The sequence below is a fragment of the Fonsecaea monophora genome (genome assembly GCF_001642475.1).
Source record: "Fonsecaea monophora strain CBS 269.37 chromosome Unknown Scaff85, whole genome shotgun sequence".
NCBI lineage: Eukaryota > Fungi > Ascomycota > Eurotiomycetes > Chaetothyriales > Herpotrichiellaceae > Fonsecaea > Fonsecaea monophora.
The window spans coordinates 81,002-100,534 of NW_019174016.1; the positions used below are offsets into that span (position 1 = coordinate 81,002).

The window sequence follows — 19,533 nt, forward strand, 5'->3', positions numbered from 1 at the left end:
CTTAGCCGAGGAGTGCGTTATTAAGGACACTGCAAGGCTATCGATTGCGCAAGACGCAGCATTAATTCCCACAATCGTCGCTGCGATCTGGCAGGGTCGATCACGAACACGCAGTTCATGGGTGCGCAGCCAAGCAGCTAACAATTAGTGTGAGGAAGCTAAGCTTCCACTGGGCGAAGCTTGGTTTGGGCTTGGCTTCGGTAAGACAGCAAAGACTGGAGGGCGTGGCGGGGTACCTGGAAGATTCGGAGCGAGCCGACGATTGATCCGTCAGGATTACATCTACTACTCTACTAGGTATGTTGATGATGGTTCTGCAGATGGAAAAATCTATAAGTGATGGGTATTGTCTGGTCCGTATTCCGTAGGTACAGAGAGTTCATAAGGCATATAGGAAAGGAAATTGTCAGATGCACGAAGTGGCTCGTCCCCGAGATTCGTCCTTGTACCCCTCCTGTGCCTGGCCCCTCCATCGCTGGCTCTCTGCCACGGTTTGAGGAATCCAATGCGCCTGTCAGCGTCTTTTTCTGTGCCCACGCCACACGATCGTGTCATGTCCCCCCTTCATTAGCACTGACGGCACAGTCATCTCTTGTTTTCGTCTCACTCTTGACTGTCACCTTCTTTTCCTCTCATCACCCTCGACACCTTCCTCTCCTCCCTCTTTCCCTCTTCCTGACCTGCGTTTTGCCTTGAGAACGTAGCTAACTAACTACAAACCTCTACCGATCACTATTCCAACCCAACGCACTCCACTGAGCAATGTCTTACTACAACGATCGACCCGACGGCTCCTACGGCCGGGACTCGTACAACCAACCTTCCTCTTACGGGGGTCCACCTCAAGTGCCTCATCCATGGGTTGCCGAATGGGACGACCGTGACGGCCGCTGGTTCTTCGTCAACCGCGAGACCGGAGAGCGGACTTTCCAACACCCACAGCAATCCTATGGAGGAGGCGGCTACGACGAGCGCGGCTACGGATCTGGTTACGGAGGACAGGAGCAGGAGCCGGAGAAGAAATCTCACACTGGTCGAAATGTGGCGTTGGGCGCAGCTGCGGGACTTCTCGGTGGTGCTCTCTTGATGCACGAAGGAGAGAAAGTTGGTAAGTGTCACAATCGGGCTGTTGCCCGCTCGTCTACCACTGTCTGACGTGTCACAGAGGAGAAGTGGGACGACGCCAAGTATGATGTCGAGAATGACGTGCGTGATGGGGTGCAAGATGTCGAGGAATTTCCAGAGAATGCCGCCCGCTGGACGGGGGAAAAGGTTCAGGAAGTCGAGGATATCCCTCAAGATATTGAACGCAAGTGGGACAATGCGGTGCAGGATGTTGAGGATGTGCCCGATGATGTTGCCGGCTGGGCCGGTCGAAAGGTCGGGGATGTCGAGAGTAAGTTGGGAGTCGGATCTTTGTTTCTGGGATACTGCCGAGGTTCCATCCTCAGTACAGCCATGCGTTGCTAACGATAAGGCAGGATTTGGTGACAACGTGGACAACGCCTACGACCAGGGCCGTGATGATGCCCGATACGACGACAACAATTACTAGGGTGCGTCGAGATCCTTGATGCTCCATTCTATGGGGTTCTCGGCGGCTTAGACAGCGTTCACGAAGTGGAGACAGCGTTGCAGTGGTTTATGTTTATGCTCTTCTCCGGGCATCATGGTAGTCCTGCTGAGCGATGGACTTCTCGTGGCATCATGTGGACAACTAATTGATCGCCGTGCCCAGACAATGCGATATCCACTGCCTTTTGCTGTTAGTCGGGCACTCCAGACCAAATGAGCTCGTCACTTGAACAACCTTGAGTCTAGCGATCGATCCTCTTTCCAGCATTGGCGCATGTCCCTTTATGGGTGGTTTCCCCATTTTCTCTTTTGTCCCGGGGCCTTTGTGTGTTTCACCCGGGGGTGAGGAACAAGAGCGTCCCATTGTTACACCATCTCATGCGACGGTGTGGGAGGAGTGCCTTATAAGTCTGCATGCTGTCCTCAAGACGACTCGGTTTCAGCTGTCAAAACCTTCGTCCTTCATCACCCATTCTGAGCCTTGTATCTGCCTAGGCAGTAGAACAAGGCACTGACTGCACTACACTGCCTGTGACAAGTCTCCTTGTGACGCATCACCATGAAATTCACTCTTGTTCTTTGTTCATGTCACTGTTTCTCGGAAAGACAAAGCAACTAGGAACTAACTTGCTCTATCACCACTTTGGAGGCAAGGCTGTGTTGGGCCTGTCTTGCCAAAGGCCGCTGCCGTGTGAAGATGCCCTCACGCGCTGCCCTAGCTTGTGATGCCTCAGAGCGAGAGGGAGCCATTACTTACTCTCTCCTTCCCTCTCGCTTTGTCCTTGGTTTATCGTCTTTCAGAAATACCACCATTCAGAGAGAGAACGAGTCTCACGCAACACTGAAGACAGGAAAGAACAACACCCACCCGTGGTCCTTATCCAAGTCGTGTGAGAAGAGAGAAACAACTTCACTCCCCCTTCGATCTGCTCCTTTATCCTGTCCTGCCCCAAAAGCAAAGGAAGACATGGCTGACCCAAACCAGAACCCTTCACCAGATGACAGCATACTCCCGTCCCTGCGCCGGTTCGCGTCAGCCGATGACCTTGCTGACTTTTTGCACGGGCAGGATCCAGGCGACACCTCTCTCCCAGCAGGTGAGTCAGGCGATGGTGTCGGGGAGGGTGTGATACCTCCTGCGACTGCTTCTCTTGAGGAACAACTCGTTCGCTACTTGGCAGAACAGCAAGACCTTGAAGGTGAGGACACTACTGCCAGTGCCAGTGACGGTGACGGTGACGGCGATTCCGAGTACGAGTGGTTCTCGTACCAAGTCTACTTTGCCGAGGAGGACCGCTTACTTCGTGCCGGTGGTGCTGGTGCTGGTGCCGATGCGGGTGGCACTACCAACGTCCCAGCTGGCGGTGCTCTGAACTCTCATCCCCCAATGTTTTTCGGAAGGGCTGCCAACCCTGACGATGACGATGGCAATGACGGTGATGATGATGATGACGACGACGACGACAGTGATAACCCCTACGCCGACGCGAACCAAGTCGTTTCTAACCTCAGTGACGAATCAAAGGACGACAACGACGAAGAAGAAGATATTAATGACGAAAACAACCCCCAAATAACCCCCTGGCACCCACGCCTGGTCGTTGCGCCCAGCAACCCATTCCGCCAACGCCGCCCCCGCCACCGCAGACCACCCGCCCACGTCCACGACGGCGGCCGCGCCATGCTGTTCTTTGCCCTGTACAATTTGCGCCATGCGCGGGACCGATCAGCCAGGGAGGCTGTGCAGCGGGCTGTCGCGCTTAAGAGGGAGCGGGAGCGTCAAGCGGAGCGCGAGCAAGCCGAAAGACTCGAGCGGGAGGTTCAATTGGAGAACCGCGTCTTGGGGATCGGCGGAGCCGGGAGCATCTGGGGTGGAATGCGGCTTCGGCGGGACGAGAGGGATGGGAGGCCTGTTGTCGATGATGTTGGCAGCCATGGCATTGGCATTGGCATTGGGGGTTTTCGGGGTGATGGTGTTGTTGTTGACCGCGGTAATGGTGGTGGTGGTGGTGGTGGTGGTGGTGTTGATGACAATGCCGCCGTCCCCGCCGTCGTCATGAAGGATACTTTTGATTATCGCAAGTTGGCGACGGCCGGGGCGAGGCGGGAGAGGCAGTTGATCGAGGCCGGCGAGGAGGGCCAGCGTGGGTTTGAGTGGTAAGTACCTCGTACTTCACTTGGTGAGATGTGATTCAATCGGAATTGGAAACAGAACGGATGTTGAGGAAGAGGAAACATGCACACAGAGAGACGGAGAGAGATGGAGAGGATGTAGTGTCTACTGTGTGTGTTTGTGTATGTGTATGACAGCGAGAGTCTCTCGGGATGACAACCAAAGGTACTGTAAAATAACTTGACTCTTTAGTGAATGAGTTGGTATTGAAACAACAAAGAGCCCCGTCTCCATCTACTATGTTACCTCTTGTCACCTTACTTTCCATCTGAATAACTAATAATGTGTAGATTTATACTTCCGTATTCGTACCCGTACCCGAATTCGTGCCATACCCTTTTCCGCATGGGCGGTTGTACATGGGGCTTAACCAATATTCAGGCAGTGAAATGGGATGACTATGCATTATGGCAATCTGTTCTGGACTTTTTATCCGCGCCTCCGCGAAATTCGCTGGGGCGGGCGGATTATGTACTCGTTAGAACAATGCAGTCGCGACTATGTATTTGGAGGATCTAGACCTAGACCTAGATCCAGGTGGCACGACTAATACCACTTCTTTCTGTACGTGCGTGCGTGACATGTGTTACCTTTGGTGATGGGCGGTGGCAGGATAGAAGACAAGAGGTGAGGAGCACACATGGATCATGCTCATAGCTCTGCCAGTTTCAACCACCAACTTGCTTCTAGTCCATCGCACCCCAACAACCTCGCACGCTGCTTGTACTCGTGCTTGTCCTTTGTACCAGGCTAGCAGGCTAGACAGGCTAGACAGTGTCGTTGTTGACCTTGCCAATCCCCTCTTCGTGGACAGCGACGGCCCCGACGTTTCCCCGCGCCTGGGCCTTTTCGTCGACGACTTGTTCGATCTTGAGGTGTTCACCGGCTTCGTCGAGCGTCTCGGCAACCTAGATTTTAGAGAAAAAGTGCGTTAGCATGGGTTGTCTGTACATTCAACTGGATCCGACCTTTTCGCAAAAGAAACACAAAAGACAAGATTGAGGGGAAAGAATAGTATAGTAGCGCATGAGGAGATCCTATGCTTACCTTGTCGCCAAAAATGGCCTCAATCTCTTCCAGCGTCTTGTGCCTAGTCTCCGGGTAGAACAGGACAAAAACAATCGAGAAGATGAAGCTCGAACACACAAAGATGAGGAAAAACTTCCACGAGATGGTCTCGATGGCCTCCGGGGTGAATTGCACCAGGATGATGATCAGGACGTGCTGCGTCATGTAGCTGACGGCCACGCCCACGGGGCGCACAGACGTAGGCATGATTTCGGCGGGATACTGCAATTTCATCCCCAGACATTGTCAGTACAGGTCCTAAAAACTAATGCATTCTTGGGTGGAATCAAGAAATAACAAGGCTTGGGGGGGTACGAACAGTTGCCAAAAAGGCGTTGGCAGGCCCAGCGTATCCGAGCCCGACGAAAAACATGGCCACAATGATGCCCTTGGCGAGACCGCGGTTGGTGCTTCCGCCGTTTTCGTAGATGGCCCAGGTGATGCAAGTCGTGAGGGTGCCGGCGATGATGAGAATGTACGATGTGATCTGTCCTTTGGATTAGTGGCTGACAAGTTTCAATTCCCCAAGCAAGGAAAACTGACCATGGTTGGTCGTCGTCCCATCCAGTCAAAGCAGAAAGCGGCGTATATCGCAGAGAGGGTGCCAACGGTGCCCCATACACCGGTCAGGATGAGCGACATGACGTTGCTGAATCCAACATTCGTGTAAAGAATAACCTGGTAGTTTTGGATGACGATGACACCGGAAAGCCTGTAGCGGGACAATGTATCAGTACCGCCATGTCTCCATCCGGATCGGGGTCATAAACTTACATGCACGCAATGGCGTACCAGAACACCAACAAGAATCGCTTGCGGTACGAGGGCTTTTGCCAGATCGCCTTGAGTCCCAGTCGCTCTTCCCTGTCAAGCTCGATCTGGGCCTTGATCTGGTGGAACTCGCGCATGTAAAAGGTGTCGTCGTGCGTGGTGCCGTGCATCTTCTTGAGAACCGTCAAGGCCTCGTCGTGGCGGCCCACGTAGACGAGGAAACGGGGAGACTCGGGCATCAAGAAGGAGCAGGCGAACATGAGGGTGCCGGGGATCAGCTGGCAGCCCAGTAGGAGGCGCCAAGAGACGTCGCCCTTGATAAAGTAGAATCCTAGGCCACTGATGGGAAACTCAGCATTCATTCTTCCCAGGTGGCAGAAGAGATAGACTTACACCCATTCCGTAAAACAATAAGCTCCGTTGACACTGACTCTGCGAAATTGTCAGCTCCATAACCTAGCAAGATTGACAGATTCCTCACGCATAAAGCCCGCCAATCCGGCCTCGCATCAGAGGAGGTGCAATTTCGGAACTGTAGGCAGGGCAGACGACGAAGATCAAGCCCGAGGCCATTCCGCCAATGACTCGTCCAGCCACGAAGGTGCCATAGTTGTGGGCACCTGTCTGCAAGGCCGCAGCGAGTATAGAGGCCAGACAGCCGATCTGGATGGTCCGAATGCGGCCGTATTTGTTGGGTAGATACCAATTCGAAGCCATGCCGACAACGGCGCCAGCGTAGTATGCCGATCCCATGGCGCCAATGGTGGTAGAATTCAAGTTGAAATATTCGAGGAAGGAGGTATAACCAAGGACCGATGTCGTGCAGGCTATGTCAGGTGTCAATTTGCCGCCGTCTCTACAGCGTTGAGATATGCAGTGACTCACCAGAATCATAGCCATAAAATACGGCCCCGAAGGTCACGTACAGCACGCAAAGCCAATTGTATCGATTCATGCTGGCCATGTTTGCAACAGCACTCAAGGGCCGACTTCTCAATCAGATTGGACAAGGGAAGAGAGCTTACGGTAGTTGAGCTCTGGAGAAGCCCAAGGATGGGGCGTGATTTATGTATATAGAAAATACGAGCCAGGGTAATCATCGGGCTCAGTGCCGATCGCTATTGTCTGCCATGCGACAGTCAATCCTGAGTAGGATTTTCCTGACTACGAAGGCTTCACCAGGGATCAGGAAAGGTTAGCAAACAAGACCTGGGCTTGTTGGCGGGCAAAAGCCAGGGTTTGTGGAGTCCCCACAGAGTATCTCAGTCTTGCCTCGATCAGGACATCCTCGGAAGCATTGTCCAGTCACACGTGGGGAGTTTGTGGGCTTCTCCGCCTGTAATTCTAGGACCAGCAGAGCGGATCTGGTGAGAGTCGGCCGAATGTGGGATCTGGAGTAGCGGGAGAGCTCTAGAATAGCCCAAGATTATGCTGCCGTGTGGCGTCTGGTAACCGCATAGCTCTTAGTGTTCAAGGGGACGGGCCAGGGCAGCAGAAATTGCACAACGTTCTTGCAGGCGTGTCGGTTTTGATGATTCTCGTTAGTTCTCTGTGCACCTGCTGGCGCAACCTGCACTGTATCAGCAGAAAACACCCAAAAGAGTCCACGTTCCTAGACCCCGGGATGCTCCTCAGGTACCAGGATCTGCAACTGCATTTCTTGCACTAGATACCCTCTGGCAAGCCGGGTAGCGCCCTTGGCGCCCTTGCACTCTTACCTCGTCTAGTTCGGGGGAAGCGCATTTGTTTGACAGCCAAATGATTGGCCCCCTGGTGTGAAGGCGGCGGTGTGTTCTCCACACCTGTAGCTTTTCAAGTCCCGTTATATATCTTATAAGTCAGGATTTGATGACATGGACCGAGTCATAGAAACGAGTCTCATAATTTTCTGGACCAACAGGTGTTTCATCTGCTCCCGGAACAGGCATAACATGACGACTCGTTGGTGGTCCATTGCTTGTAAAACTTTCACATTGAGCCTTTTCCCCGTGGGATGTTCCCCGGCTTCTTCGCTGCCCCATTGTATCACTCATACCTATTTCTCGGTGGCGAATCGTCAATCCCGTGGGGTTGTTGCGGGGTTTGCTCACAGTGTCTCTCGTTCTAGCTCTATGGGGAACTTGGCATGTTTTCTCTGGGGTGTCATTTCTAACGAGCATCACCACGAGCATAACAGGAATGTCGAGCAGAGCAAGAATTCCTGAAGTCACGTAAGGGATCTCGTTGACGAATGATGGGAGGTGAGATGAGAGGAAAATTACTAGGTAGCTCTCATATACGCTGGCTTGGCACGCCATTCTCGATGAGGCTGTTTATAAACCGATAAACCCTGTTCGCTCACAGCTTCGACTGCCCGTGAGGCCTGATCACGAATCCAACACGGGGAAAGTGGATTCTCACCTCCCCCACAGCTGGACCAGTACCCTCGCTTGTCTTTTGAGGCGTGATGACCACTTCTTCCGGCGTGAGGGCCACTATTGTCCCAATGGTCGGACTATCCCTTCCAGTATCGTCAGGAGCAATCGTCACTTCCGCACCGACTGCGAGACCATTGCGTCCGTCAAGGTCGCGATGCGGAGGAGCTGGGGTCGCCAATAGAGGGACTGGGTCCAACAGCGGCGTCTGTTTCAGTTGCTGCAGCATTTGTTCCACACCCTGTGTGTTCTCCTTCTCGAGCTTTGATTCCACACTCGGCAGCCCTTTAACGTATGTTTTGAAGCGCTCGAACCAAGAAAATAACCCGGGATACCGGTCTTTGTTGAACACGGCTCCCATGCCCTCCCCGTCCCCATCACTCGTCCCTCCACCTGTCAGGTTATCGATCCCTTCTCCACGGCTGATCTTCTCGCCCCAGTCGAGCTGGTACCACAGTGCCAGGTCCGCGACACTTGGCAGGTCGGTTCCGAAGAGCCACGACTTGGTCTGATCGCCCGAGAGCAGCGGTTCCAACAAGCTCAACTGCAGATCTAAGCCGCTGAGATTTTCGGGAACTTTCCTCGCCAGTTTCTCCGCGTCGAGTTTGTGCCCGATCAGATTCGAGCGGTCGGTTCCAAAGTGCGTACGCCATACACTCGCTGGGATAAGCCCCGTGGTTACGCGGAAAAAGGGGCGGTCGGTCCAGTATGAGGCAAAGCCGCGGAGCAGTGGGCGAAAGGAGGCTGCAGAAGATGGGTAAAGGGTGCCGTAGCCGTTTGCGGGGGGGAACTGACTCTCGAGAACTTCGAGGATCAAGGAGGTGTCGATATAGATCTGTCACATCAAGGTTTGCATTCAGCTTGAACGTGGAATTGTGGCAACACAGGAGTATAGTGCCGAAGAGGTCGGACTGAGCCAAGAGGCAGACTTGCTTACCTCGCGCCCAATGGCCAGAACCGGGATCTTCCTGTAGGTCACATTGAAATTATCCTTCAAGATTGGCCGTGGCATCATCGAGGGCACAACAACGAAAGCTGTCCAAGCAAACACCATAGCGTCAGCCCAGGACAAAGATTACGGAACAATCTCGGCAGGTAAAGCCTTCTCTGTGGGTTACGGCTCTGGTATATTCAACATACTGTATGGTATCTGTTTCAACTTGAGGGCCAGCTTCACCTTTGTGGTGAACGGCGACGCTGGATTGACAGTACGTTAGCTTGACATTTCTTTACTCTAGAGGTAGGAACGGGCTGTATCTCACAGTCATAGCCGAAGAGGACCACAGGGGCCTGGGGTGTTGAGCCATCTCCGGTTCCCATGATTGTAGCTCTCAGACAGTTCTAGTCAACTAGGAAATTGGTGACCAGAAAGATGGCAAAAGGATGAGAAAGTTCAAACTCGACTCTTCTATTCTGCAACGATTCCGGTTAATCATCAAAGGGCGTGCTGGTACCTGACATGAGTAAACACCTCTTTGCGTACATGTACAAGGTACGCGTCCGCGAATCGTAGCAGGAAGAGCTGAAGTCAAAAGTCGGATGAATGGGTGGTTGTTGGTACTTGAGCCTCGGTTCGGTCAGAACTCGTCATTTGATTTGACGAGGCTGGCTCAGCCTTGTTCAGCCTCGTGCTCCTATACAAGTTGTATCTTGGTTGCATTATTCAACAGAGGCACTCGGTACAAAGCATAAGGCTTGACCCGCATGTCGATGCCACCTTGGCACGATTCCCCTCTCCAAAGCCGATTCTCCGTAAAGTACAAATAGTTCCCGGCCACAGAAAAGGTGTCCGTCCAGCCGATCCGCGGATCTCTCACATAGGTCTGGACTGTCCCATTTTGATGGTTAAAAGTAGGCACACTATACAAATGACGCTCCGCAACCACTCAAAAATACAAGACATCCTCGTAGTTGGAAAGAGTGATTCCGTCTGCACCAAATACAACCCCGGAAATAGGCATCCCGCTACCTGCATTCATATATACAGAGTCGCCCCAAACACTGGCGTAGAAGCCTGGCTCAGGACGGACCTGCGGAATGTTTTCCAGATAACGCCATGATTCGCCAGTCCCTAGATCCACCACGATGATTCCATTCCGCACTTTGCTAGAAGAATCCGTAATGTAGGCGATACCTTGGCCCGAGGTCGTAAGAGAAGAACGCAAGTCAAATCGAACGTCGTAAAGGTAGGAGTCGGGATAAGCCACCGTCGGCGGGAAAAGAATGCTCTGGAAAACGGTAGTTTTTGTCAAGCCAACGCCCACCAGTTTAGGACCACCAAGGTTAGAGGTGGTTAGTGTGCCGTTGCTGAGGAGGGCTCGGCCAGTGTCCAATATCCACAAACGATCTTTGGGGTCGACAACCACACTTTGGACAGACATCAGATAGTCCGAAAGACCTGTTGTGGTGGGCGGATTGGTTGAATAGTTGACTGCTCCTCCTGAGGGAGAATTTACCTGTGCACTGGGAAAAGGGATTTCGGTGTTGTTCGATCCAAGCTCGGCGACCTGGTATCTCGTATTGTAGTCAAGCCCCAAAGGATAGCAGGAAAACATGCGTCCAGAGGCAGAGACAGCTACCCCTAGAGGCAGATGTCGGTTGAAGTTACCTCAGTCGAAAAGAGGCAGGTCTCGTACCTGTCGGCCATTCGTCAAAATAGAGGCGCATCAACTCAAGTGGCGGACCCACGCTCACTGGATTGCGAGCAGGGATTTGAGCCGTAACAGCACCCAAGGACGCATAGAAGAGGACATTTGTGACGTTCAATTTCATTTCGATAGAGTTGTAACCTGGTGAAGAGATTGACCGTCAAAGGCAGCGAGCCAAGAGGCCAGGTGAACGTGGTCGAAACTGCCTGCAGCAAGCTATATAGCTGTCTCCGGATCTGCCAAAGCTTGTCATCTAGTGGACCTTTGTGCATGGGTGACGAAATCATAGCGGAAACTGTATCCGCGGTTTGATGACCATGGCAAATCCATATGGTACAATTGGTCGACATGAGATCGAGAAGATGGAGTCGAGAATGAGCAAATTCGTGCTTGGTGTATCCCTCGGCCGCAGCACTCAGCTCATGAGATATGGCGTGTTGCATTGAGTATCAGGTCAACTGATCGACGTCATCGTGACGACCGAGACTTCGGCAAGTGCGACGAGGCTGAAGGATAGCCCTACAGCATTTGTGCGAGTCTATGGTGCTGTGCGTCTGTTCAGAGTAGGCGAAGTCCACAACAGTCAATGGACACTGGTCGCACCGTTGCTTGTCTTTCCCACCAGAGCATTGATAATGCTTCCACAAATCGTTTGTCTGACGCGCTCCAGCTGTCCAACCCCAAGTCCAGCATGTCTTCGTGATTGATCTCGATATTGGCCTCCGCGGCGTGTTCGGCCAACAAAGGCTGGCTATCTTGCTGGCCCATCTGACCATTGGAGTTTGCATCGGTGTCATCATCATCATTGTCGTGGTACCTGCCCTCAGCCTCCGCACTGCCGTCTACCCTTGAAATGGCAGCTGTGACAGTTTGAAAGATGGTCGCGGTCAGGCGGTGGAAGTATGCAACCACCGCAACTTCACGGCTCTGCTCCTCCTCGTCTTCACCATATAGCAGCGTCGAGTCTCGTTCGATCTCATGTTCTTCTCCCTCGGCAAACCCTTCACGGCGGTCTCCAGCAGAAGCCCACCAAACGAAAGAGGTGTATGCCATTCGAGACCAAGATGGAGGTTCCACCACTAACTTGTTGGTCGAGTTTGAGGATGAAAGTGAAGAAACAGATGAGGCTTCATCATCAGTAACAGCCGTCTCACTGGGTTCTAGCCTCCGGAGACCACGCATGAGGTTTGCAAACCGACGAAAGTCTCGTTGGGTAGCTTTGATGGAAACTTTGGGGAAAGCCTTGGTCAATTCTGGGCTTGAAACAATAATTCGCGGAAACACTTTTCCTGAGGCAGCCTGTAAGCCCGCTTTAGGCATGAGTACAAGGACATCATAGAGGTCGGGTTTTGAGGTGAGCACATCATCCGTCGTGCAAGCGATAAAACCGTGGTTGCTTCCGGCGGCTCGAGCCTGCTCGAGCTGGGGAATATCCATTACACCAACAGTGAACAGCGCACGCAAGCGAGCAGTAGGGGGATCGGCTTCATGCGGCACTAGCGATTTTGAGACAGACGAAAGAATAGACAGGTTATATACTTCCATGCAGTCAGTGTCTGACAACTTGGCAGGGTAATTTCATGCTCACCAAGATTGCAACAGAACTCAACAGGGGCATCTGTGACAATCAAGATGCGTCTGCGAAGTAGGGCTGCTCGATAAAGTGGAAATATCAGGGGTCCAAACAGCTTGATAGAATCCACCAGTGTCAACGCAGGATGATGAGGCGTCAACGCATGATGTGGCTGGATAAAGGTTGTCGCCGCGGACATTGTCCTTGACTTCTGGTACCCATTGGGCCTGCGGGTTGGGTCCTCTTCTCCAGACTCAAGAGGCGTTTGCGGCGCTGCTTCCTCAGGCCGCAGCTTGTATTTCTCCCAATACTCTTCGAGAGCAGTAACACTCCCCGGGTTGTCGATTTGTGCACTACCCTTGTCAACAGATGCAGCCAAGAGCATTGTACCGCAATATCCTACCTTGAGAGCTCCACCAGAGACTCTGCATGGCGCCAGATCCGGCCCATGCGACCGTGTTCTAATGGTACCAGTGCACCAACCGCCAACATCCGGGCAGCACGGTCTGCCTGCTCATCTGCCTTGTTGATGAAGGCGCTAAGTCCAGCATAATCATCGTGGATAAAGTATCTTCCCAACCATTCAGTAATTTTGACCAGCTCTTGAGTATATCACTCACACCAGATCCTGTTCGACGTTGTGCAGACCGGACGGTAGGGACTTGAACTCGACAACACCCTCGACGGGGACTGTAGTGGCTGGTCAGTGTGGGCGCTAGAATTGAATTGAACGGGGATGTTTACCGTCGTCAACAGATCTATGCCATCCTAGGGTGTATCTGCAGGAGTGTTAGCATGCGCCAAAGACTAGAGAGGGCGCATAGCCATACCCTTTGCGATGGTCAAAGTTGACCAAGAAGAGGGCCAAGATGGGAGGAGTCGGAGGTTCATTCGACGTGTCAATCCTCAAGGAGTTCGAGGCATGGTCCGCCATTCATGAAGGCGCTCTTGCATAACGACAACAGAGATGCTCGTGCTTCTGAACATCGGTGGGTATATGGGGGTCGCAATTGAAGTGGTACGGGTAAATCGCCAATGCGAGTAGCGTGGCTCCAAAATCAAATGTCAAATGACGTGGGTTTGAGACAAATCAAATGACAGAGCCTTACACTCCACCACTCCAGACAGCACTCCGTCTACCATGTAAATTAGATTCGTCCAACACAGAACCCGATTTCAATGACGTGAGACGTTGAATGTTCCAGTACAACTAAGCGAAAGAGCATTATCGCCGCCACGGTGAGTAGAAGACCGGCCTAAAAAGCGAACTCCAGTGCGATGCTAGCGACTTGCTGCAAAAAACACTTCATGCCTTGCTGTATTACTCTACCAGAGGCACTACCATCCTCCATGATCAACGAAACCAAAGGCTGTGACTGAATGATTGTTTCTACACCATCCTGTGCTGTCCCCTTTTCGTCATATGTGTGGAATGAAATCCGTCCATTGTACGTTGAGGTATGCTGTCCCTGGCACGTTTCTCAACTCTGCAAACGCCTCTGCAATTAGATAGAATCGGGCGACCCCATATATGATCGCCAATGGCGTTATCGTTGCAAACTCCCAGGGCACCGGCAATTGCTCAGACTTTCTCTTCATTGTAGCCGATCGTCGAGCTAGATGAATCTTGTGTTCTGCCAACGCTTTTCGGTTGAAGACGAATAGATATATCGTCCTCCAACGGCCCAGGCGTGTCCAGGACGCTGCGGTCTCAAAGATCCAGAATGCAGCAGTAATACCGAAGAGGAGAAGCGAGCAGATATGCCAGAGCAGGCGCTCTATGCGGCTTGGAAATTCAAAGCTCCAGCCAGCTACGTGAATGGCAGTGAAAAGCAACGTAGCAAAGCATAGAAAGTATTCTTGTATACCATATGGGTTGGTCGGAAACCTGTCGTTGGGAATCCGTTGGATCGGCCTCTCTGGAGGAATGACTGGCATCTTCATAAAAGGTTGCACGTTGACGGAATACCCAGGGCCGTTTTCGTCAATAAAATCCAGCGGTGTCAAGCTCCAGTCGCGGTTGAGCGTGATCTCGGCAAGGGAGTGGGATGAGTGGATGTGGATGGGCGTCTGGACATCTGCTGGTTTGTGAAGCCAGAAACAAGATGTCATAAGCGAGCAGACAACAATCGCAAGTGCGTTGAGCTCCAAGGTTGTGATCGCCAGACCTTGAATAGCACGAGCGATGCATTGGATGATCAGATAGGAAATTTGAAATGCGGTAACAACTTTGGTAAATGTGTCCTGCTTAGACTTGTCCCAAATTTCTTTGCGGGTAATGGCGGGATATTCGACAAATTTATTGACAACAAGCCAGTGAAGCTGAGTTGCGTTGATTGGGAAAGGTTCGCCATCGCGGGCATGAAATACGAAGCCTCCCATATCGGCAAAGAACGCCTGCCGCATGTGCCAGTCCTTGTAATTGTACGCCTTGAAGGACACAACGGATTGTTTCGCTCGGCTCCATTGACCCGCAGCATATGTGAGAGGGAACTCAGGGCCCAGAATACCAAGGGCCATCCATAACAGGCGGCGGCGGAAACGAGTGGAGAAGCTGTCCTTGGGAGCAGGCACATTGAGACACAACATGCTATACGTGCTGATAAATATCGTCACAATCGATGTCCAGAGAATATCAAAGGTGCCCCGATAGTCGGGCTGGTTCACCCAGTGTCTGATTCTCGTCGATGACGAGAATGTGCTTTGCAAATTGGCGTCTGGAGCACAAGTAGAAGGATCTGGTCCTGTCGCGTTCGATTTGGTTTCTTGACTCTGGCATATAATGGGAAATAGTGATAGGCCCAAGAGAAGTTGAGTCTGCCATTTTCTCGCCCTCTGAGTCCCATGGTATCTCGCGGTGGGAACAATGCTGCGCATGAGTGGCTGTGGAGAGTCGGGGAAGATTCGCTCGATGCTGATACTCAGTACTTGTACCAGGATCCAATGCACGATGCTGCTTCACAGCTGTTGGGTGGTGGATGGGGAGACAATGGAAAAGACTTGGTGCTTGCGGTTCCATCTTAAAGACGAGGAGACTGGGTGAAGCGCCGTCCAGCGTCGATTGCTGCCGCTATCTTTGACCCAAAGCTGAGACAGGCCGTTCGTTTTTTAGAACGTGCATAGCTGCAGCATCGACCAGGATTGAAGTCCAGCCCCTGAGGAACACATTCAAGTTAGTCCATAAAAGTATCATGCTGCATCAAGTTCATGCTGACAGTCCACCCGCGATAACAGTCGTGGGTGGTGGATTCTACACAGAATCTTCAATGTCGAGTCAAGCACATCGTCAACACCCTGACGATTAGCGACGGTTCGGGACGTGCCATTCTTCGTTAGGAATTCGAGTCCCAGGCCACAACCTGCAGCGAAAGTCTAGACATGAGACGCTCCCCGGTCCATGGTGGAGATTGATGTTTCAGAAGCCGAATGCTATTCGTATAACTCTGTACATAGGTCTAGGCACCGTAGTTGCGGCGGTGTTGGGGCCTTTTTGCTAAGCGCCTGGCTGTGGTATCTGGAGTGGTGAAGGACGAATCGAAACACGAGATGAGGGATTCGCGCGTACTTATCAGCGGTCGAAACAAACCTCTTACAGGGAGTGATGGTGGACTGAACACTCCATATCTTGTCACTCCTCCCTGTCTGTTGTAGTGCGAGAAGTTTATGGCCGCCATCGCGCAGCACCAAGAAGTTTCCCTCCCAAGTTCCCGAGTTGTTGTTGCGCAGCTGCGATGATGACATTTTTCTCGGCGATCCTTCGACCTCTCCTCATCGGTGTCACAGCCAGCGTCGGCATCTATCTCGCCTTCCTGAGTCTCCTCACCGTCCCTTCGCTTCAGGATCATGTTATCTACCTGCACCGTGTGACGCTGACCTGGTTCCAAGATGTCAACGTACCCGAGCATTGGGGTTTTCTCCGGAACCAGGTCACCCCCTTCCTCCTTCGAACGCCAGACGGCGAAACACTACATGCGTGGCACGTCCTGCCTCTCGAGACATATCGAAAAAATGAAAAGGCGCTGAGAGAAGAGCCGACAGGGCTGTGCCACAATATCAAAGAGAGATTGGGATTCAAACTACTAAGAGATGATCCGACTGCTAGGGTGGTCATATATCTACATGGAGCAGCTGGAACACTGGGATCAGGCTGGCGACCACAGAGCTATCGTGCTCTCTCTGCCGCTGCGCCCAATGTCCACATCCTCGCCATTGACTACCGCGGGTTCGGCTCGAGCACTGGGTGGCCGTCAGAAGCTGGTCTTCTAACCGACGCACTTACATTGACAGATTTCGCGATGAAAACTGCTGGCATCCCGCCCGAGCGAATCGTCGTTTTCGGACAGTCGCTAGGCACGGCAGTTAGCATATCTCTCACCCACTATCTAGCCTTTCAATCACCTCCAACCCTTTTTGCGGGAATCGTGCTCGTAGCGCCATTTGCAAACGTCGAACTTTTGACCCAGACGTATAGCATTGCCGGCACTATCCCTCTTCTTGCGCCTGTCGCACGTTGGCCGCGAGCTCTGGCCTGGCTGAACAGTTTCATCGCTACCAAATGGCCGTCAAAGGATAAACTCGCTGAATTTATCCGTCTGTTAGAGACGACGAAGCTTTCAGAGCGGAAGACGAGCTACGACATTACCATCATCCACGCACAAGACGACTATGACGTCCCGTGGACTCACTCGGAGGTTGTGTTTTGGCATGCTATCAACGCAATCAGACCGCCCGGAACGAGCCTGAGTTTTGAGGAATTGGAGGCGGAAAAGGCCAGGCGGAAAGCTGAGCTTGGAGCTGGTGGATGGGAGGTCGAGTGGAGAGGCGAAGCTGGAGTGGTGCGAGAACAGATTGTGAAGCACGGCCTTCATGATCGGATCATGAGCTATCCAGTCGTGAGTCTCGCCGTTGCACGGGCATTCCACAGCCAGGATCTAGAATAGATGGCCACACACACATATGAATCATGCTCCTAGTTCTCACCAAACTCGAGGGTTGCTTCCGATGTGCTAGGCTCTTGACTGGCAGCGAACGAGATGGGATTCGCCACACCTTGAACCAGTGCGAGTATACGAGTATGCCATCGTGCGAACATGCTTCGTTGGAATCATTACTAAACACGACATCTTCGCCGTCCAACCATCCTCGGCGTTCGCCACTCCGCCACGCTATTCTATTTACTGATCTCTTTTTGTCCTCGACTAATCAGTCCACAGTAGATCATTCCATACCCGATCTGGTCGTTGCTCAGCTTCGTTTCCTCGTCATATGGTTCTGTACATACGTCCAAACAACTTTCCTGCTTCTCGCTTCCCACTAGATGGATAGATCAACCTGTCGTAAAAACCCCGCTGATTCAGCCAGTCTCTAGGTTTGCATCGCCCATGGTGGGCGCTGGGCTGTTGACAATATCTTACAAACCCGTTCTAGCATTGTCTGGGCACTACTGCATCTGGTCTAGTTCTATCCTGACTGTGACTGAGGCTTTCGATTCTTGTGCTTCGGGGTGAATATTGAGAGAGAATGTCATCAAACTCTGCGCTAACTTTGTGGACGACGACGGACGCTGTCATGCTCGTTGTCAAGAATTTGTCTTTGTCTTCGGGATGGGGTCGTTGGGCTTTGTCAGCCTACCATTTGGCTGAAGGAGAAGGGAGATGGCTCAGGCCATACAATCAGTCATGCAGCGGGATGTTGGAGGGAGAGAGATTGATCAGGCAGTATGCTGAACATGTGGAGGTATGTATATAAAAGGAGAGCCTAGCCAAAGCAAACCAGTCAGCACAGGCAGGGAGAGATAGTGTACATTCCAGAAAAGCCAGCAAGTTATATCCTCTCAAGACGCCATCACCACCAAACAATCAACATGGCCCAGACATTCGTCATGCGAGGAGTTGAAGGCAAGGTGAAAAAGACACCAGCGGAAATTCCCGAGCTCAAACCCAATGAGGTGCTGGTCAAGATCACCCACAGCGGTCTCTGTGGTACTGACTTGTTCTTCATCGACCCGGGCTGTGCTCTGGGTCACGAAGGGGTCGGGATTGTCGAGAAGGTGGGCGATGCGGTGACGGCTCACAAGATCGGTGATCGAGTGGGCGGAGGATATCTGAGAAGTGTATGTCCCATTTCCATCCAGTCTTGCGCAATGTTCTTGTCACAAGGAAACCCCTGCCTTGATCCTCTCTTCCTACTCTGGGCCCTTAAGACTCTTTCATCCACTTGAACGATGACCTAATCAAAGCCTCCTCTCTCTGTGTATCTAGAGCTGCGGCCAATGCAAATACTGTCTCACGGGCCACGAAACGCTGTGCTACCAGCGCGACATCTTCGGCTTCGCCAGTTTCAACAACGGCACTTTCGCCACCTACTACGTCGCCACCGAGGGGTACGTCTACGCGATTCCCGAATCGATGCCCTCGGAGATCGCGGCGCCGCTCCAGTGCGCCGGCGCGACCGTCTACTCGGCGCTCAAGACGTACTATCGACCGGGCATGCGGGTCGGGGTTCTCGGGATCGGGGGCCTGGGACACCTGGCAATCCAGTTCGCGGCGAAGCTGGGCGCGGTGACGACCGTCTTCAGCACGAGTCCCGACAAGGAGGACGAGGCGCGCGGGTTTGGTGCGTCAGAGTTTGTTGTGCTCGGGCACGAGGCGGAGGGGTTAAAGGAGCCGGTGGATTTGTTGCTCATCACTTCGCACAAGGCGCCGGATTGGTCTACGTGAGTACCTCCCCCTTTCCTGATATCACACCTTGCCGTCAGGAAAGATATCCTTTGTCCTTGATGGGCCACTCATGGCTATGGCTGTACTTGGCTGACCCTGGAGAAACCACGAATAGTTTCATGAGTGAAAAGGTCGTGGCTCGGGGAGCTTCGATCGTTGTCCTCGGCGCGATTGGCATGAGTCTGGAGTTTCCGTGAGTTTTCTTTCTCCATCTATATTCTTTCTATCCTTCAATATCCTGCCGCTCTCCTTCCCATGCCTCTGCCATCTCCATCTTAACCTCCTTCTCCATCTCCTTCATTCTTATTCTGACCATGGACCAAGATTCCTCCCATACTTCTTCAACTGCTACAACCTGGTGACCAACCTGGTCGCCTCGCGCGCCACGCACGCCGAAATGCTCGCCTTTGCAGCCCACCACGACGTCAAGCCACTAATCGAGCAGTTCGCCATGGACGAAGCCGGCGTGGCCGAGGCTGTGACGAGGTTACAGAGTGGGAAGGTCCGGTATCGGGCTGTTTTGAAGGCGTAGTTCGGGAGGAGAGGTTAAGCAACAAAAAGATATCACAAAAGAGCTAGCGATCGCCATTCT

The 19,533-nt window shown here is 52.5% G+C and overlaps 9 protein-coding genes across 9 annotated transcripts; 4 read left to right on the forward strand and 5 right to left on the reverse strand.

Annotated features, from left to right (window-relative positions):
* Positions 1–762: 762 nt before the first annotated feature.
* AYO21_09095 (hypothetical protein) lies at positions 763–1,555 on the forward strand (the record flags this gene model as incomplete). The annotated part of the gene is made up of 3 exons (XM_022659033.1): positions 763–1,108; positions 1,166–1,396; positions 1,482–1,555. 3 exons carry the CDS (start codon positions 763–765, stop codon positions 1,553–1,555), a joined length of 651 nt encoding a protein of 216 aa, XP_022508663.1.
* A 987-nt stretch (positions 1,556–2,542) lies between these two features.
* AYO21_09096 (hypothetical protein) lies at positions 2,543–3,736 on the forward strand (the record flags this gene model as incomplete). The annotated part of the gene is made up of 1 exon (XM_022659034.1): positions 2,543–3,736. One exon carries the CDS (start codon positions 2,543–2,545, stop codon positions 3,734–3,736), a length of 1,194 nt encoding a protein of 397 aa, XP_022508664.1.
* Positions 3,737–4,515: 779 nt separating this feature from the next.
* Positions 4,516–6,551, reverse strand: AYO21_09097 (hypothetical protein; the record flags this gene model as incomplete). Its single annotated transcript, XM_022659035.1, has 8 exons — positions 4,516–4,656; positions 4,796–5,038; positions 5,136–5,303; positions 5,360–5,528; positions 5,591–5,926; positions 5,981–6,019; positions 6,069–6,414; positions 6,473–6,551. The coding sequence occupies 8 exons, from the start codon at positions 6,549–6,551 to the stop codon at positions 4,516–4,518; spliced, it is 1,521 nt and encodes a 506-aa protein (XP_022508665.1).
* Positions 6,552–7,924: 1,373 nt separating this feature from the next.
* Positions 7,925–9,321, reverse strand: AYO21_09098 (hypothetical protein; the record flags this gene model as incomplete). Its single annotated transcript, XM_022659036.1, has 4 exons — positions 7,925–8,836; positions 8,939–9,036; positions 9,142–9,198; positions 9,264–9,321. 4 exons carry the CDS (start codon positions 9,319–9,321, stop codon positions 7,925–7,927), a joined length of 1,125 nt encoding a protein of 374 aa, XP_022508666.1.
* A 566-nt stretch (positions 9,322–9,887) lies between these two features.
* AYO21_09099 (hypothetical protein) lies at positions 9,888–10,773 on the reverse strand (the record flags this gene model as incomplete). The annotated part of the gene is made up of 2 exons (XM_022659037.1): positions 9,888–10,582; positions 10,638–10,773. The coding sequence occupies 2 exons, from the start codon at positions 10,771–10,773 to the stop codon at positions 9,888–9,890; spliced, it is 831 nt and encodes a 276-aa protein (XP_022508667.1).
* Positions 10,774–11,207: 434 nt separating this feature from the next.
* AYO21_09100 (hypothetical protein) lies at positions 11,208–13,156 on the reverse strand (the record flags this gene model as incomplete). The annotated part of the gene is made up of 6 exons (XM_022659038.1): positions 11,208–12,145; positions 12,238–12,575; positions 12,626–12,793; positions 12,843–12,912; positions 12,967–13,001; positions 13,053–13,156. 6 exons carry the CDS (start codon positions 13,154–13,156, stop codon positions 11,208–11,210), a joined length of 1,653 nt encoding a protein of 550 aa, XP_022508668.1.
* A 485-nt stretch (positions 13,157–13,641) lies between these two features.
* Positions 13,642–15,099, reverse strand: AYO21_09101 (hypothetical protein; the record flags this gene model as incomplete). Its single annotated transcript, XM_022659039.1, has 1 exon — positions 13,642–15,099. One exon carries the CDS (start codon positions 15,097–15,099, stop codon positions 13,642–13,644), a length of 1,458 nt encoding a protein of 485 aa, XP_022508669.1.
* Positions 15,100–15,956: 857 nt separating this feature from the next.
* Positions 15,957–17,162, forward strand: AYO21_09102 (hypothetical protein; the record flags this gene model as incomplete). Its single annotated transcript, XM_022659040.1, has 1 exon — positions 15,957–17,162. The coding sequence occupies one exon, from the start codon at positions 15,957–15,959 to the stop codon at positions 17,160–17,162; it is 1,206 nt and encodes a 401-aa protein (XP_022508670.1).
* A 923-nt stretch (positions 17,163–18,085) lies between these two features.
* Positions 18,086–19,473, forward strand: AYO21_09103 (hypothetical protein; the record flags this gene model as incomplete). The annotated part of the gene is made up of 4 exons (XM_022659041.1): positions 18,086–18,334; positions 18,483–18,937; positions 19,057–19,134; positions 19,266–19,473. 4 exons carry the CDS (start codon positions 18,086–18,088, stop codon positions 19,471–19,473), a joined length of 990 nt encoding a protein of 329 aa, XP_022508671.1.
* Between the last annotated feature and the right edge of the window lie 60 nt (positions 19,474–19,533).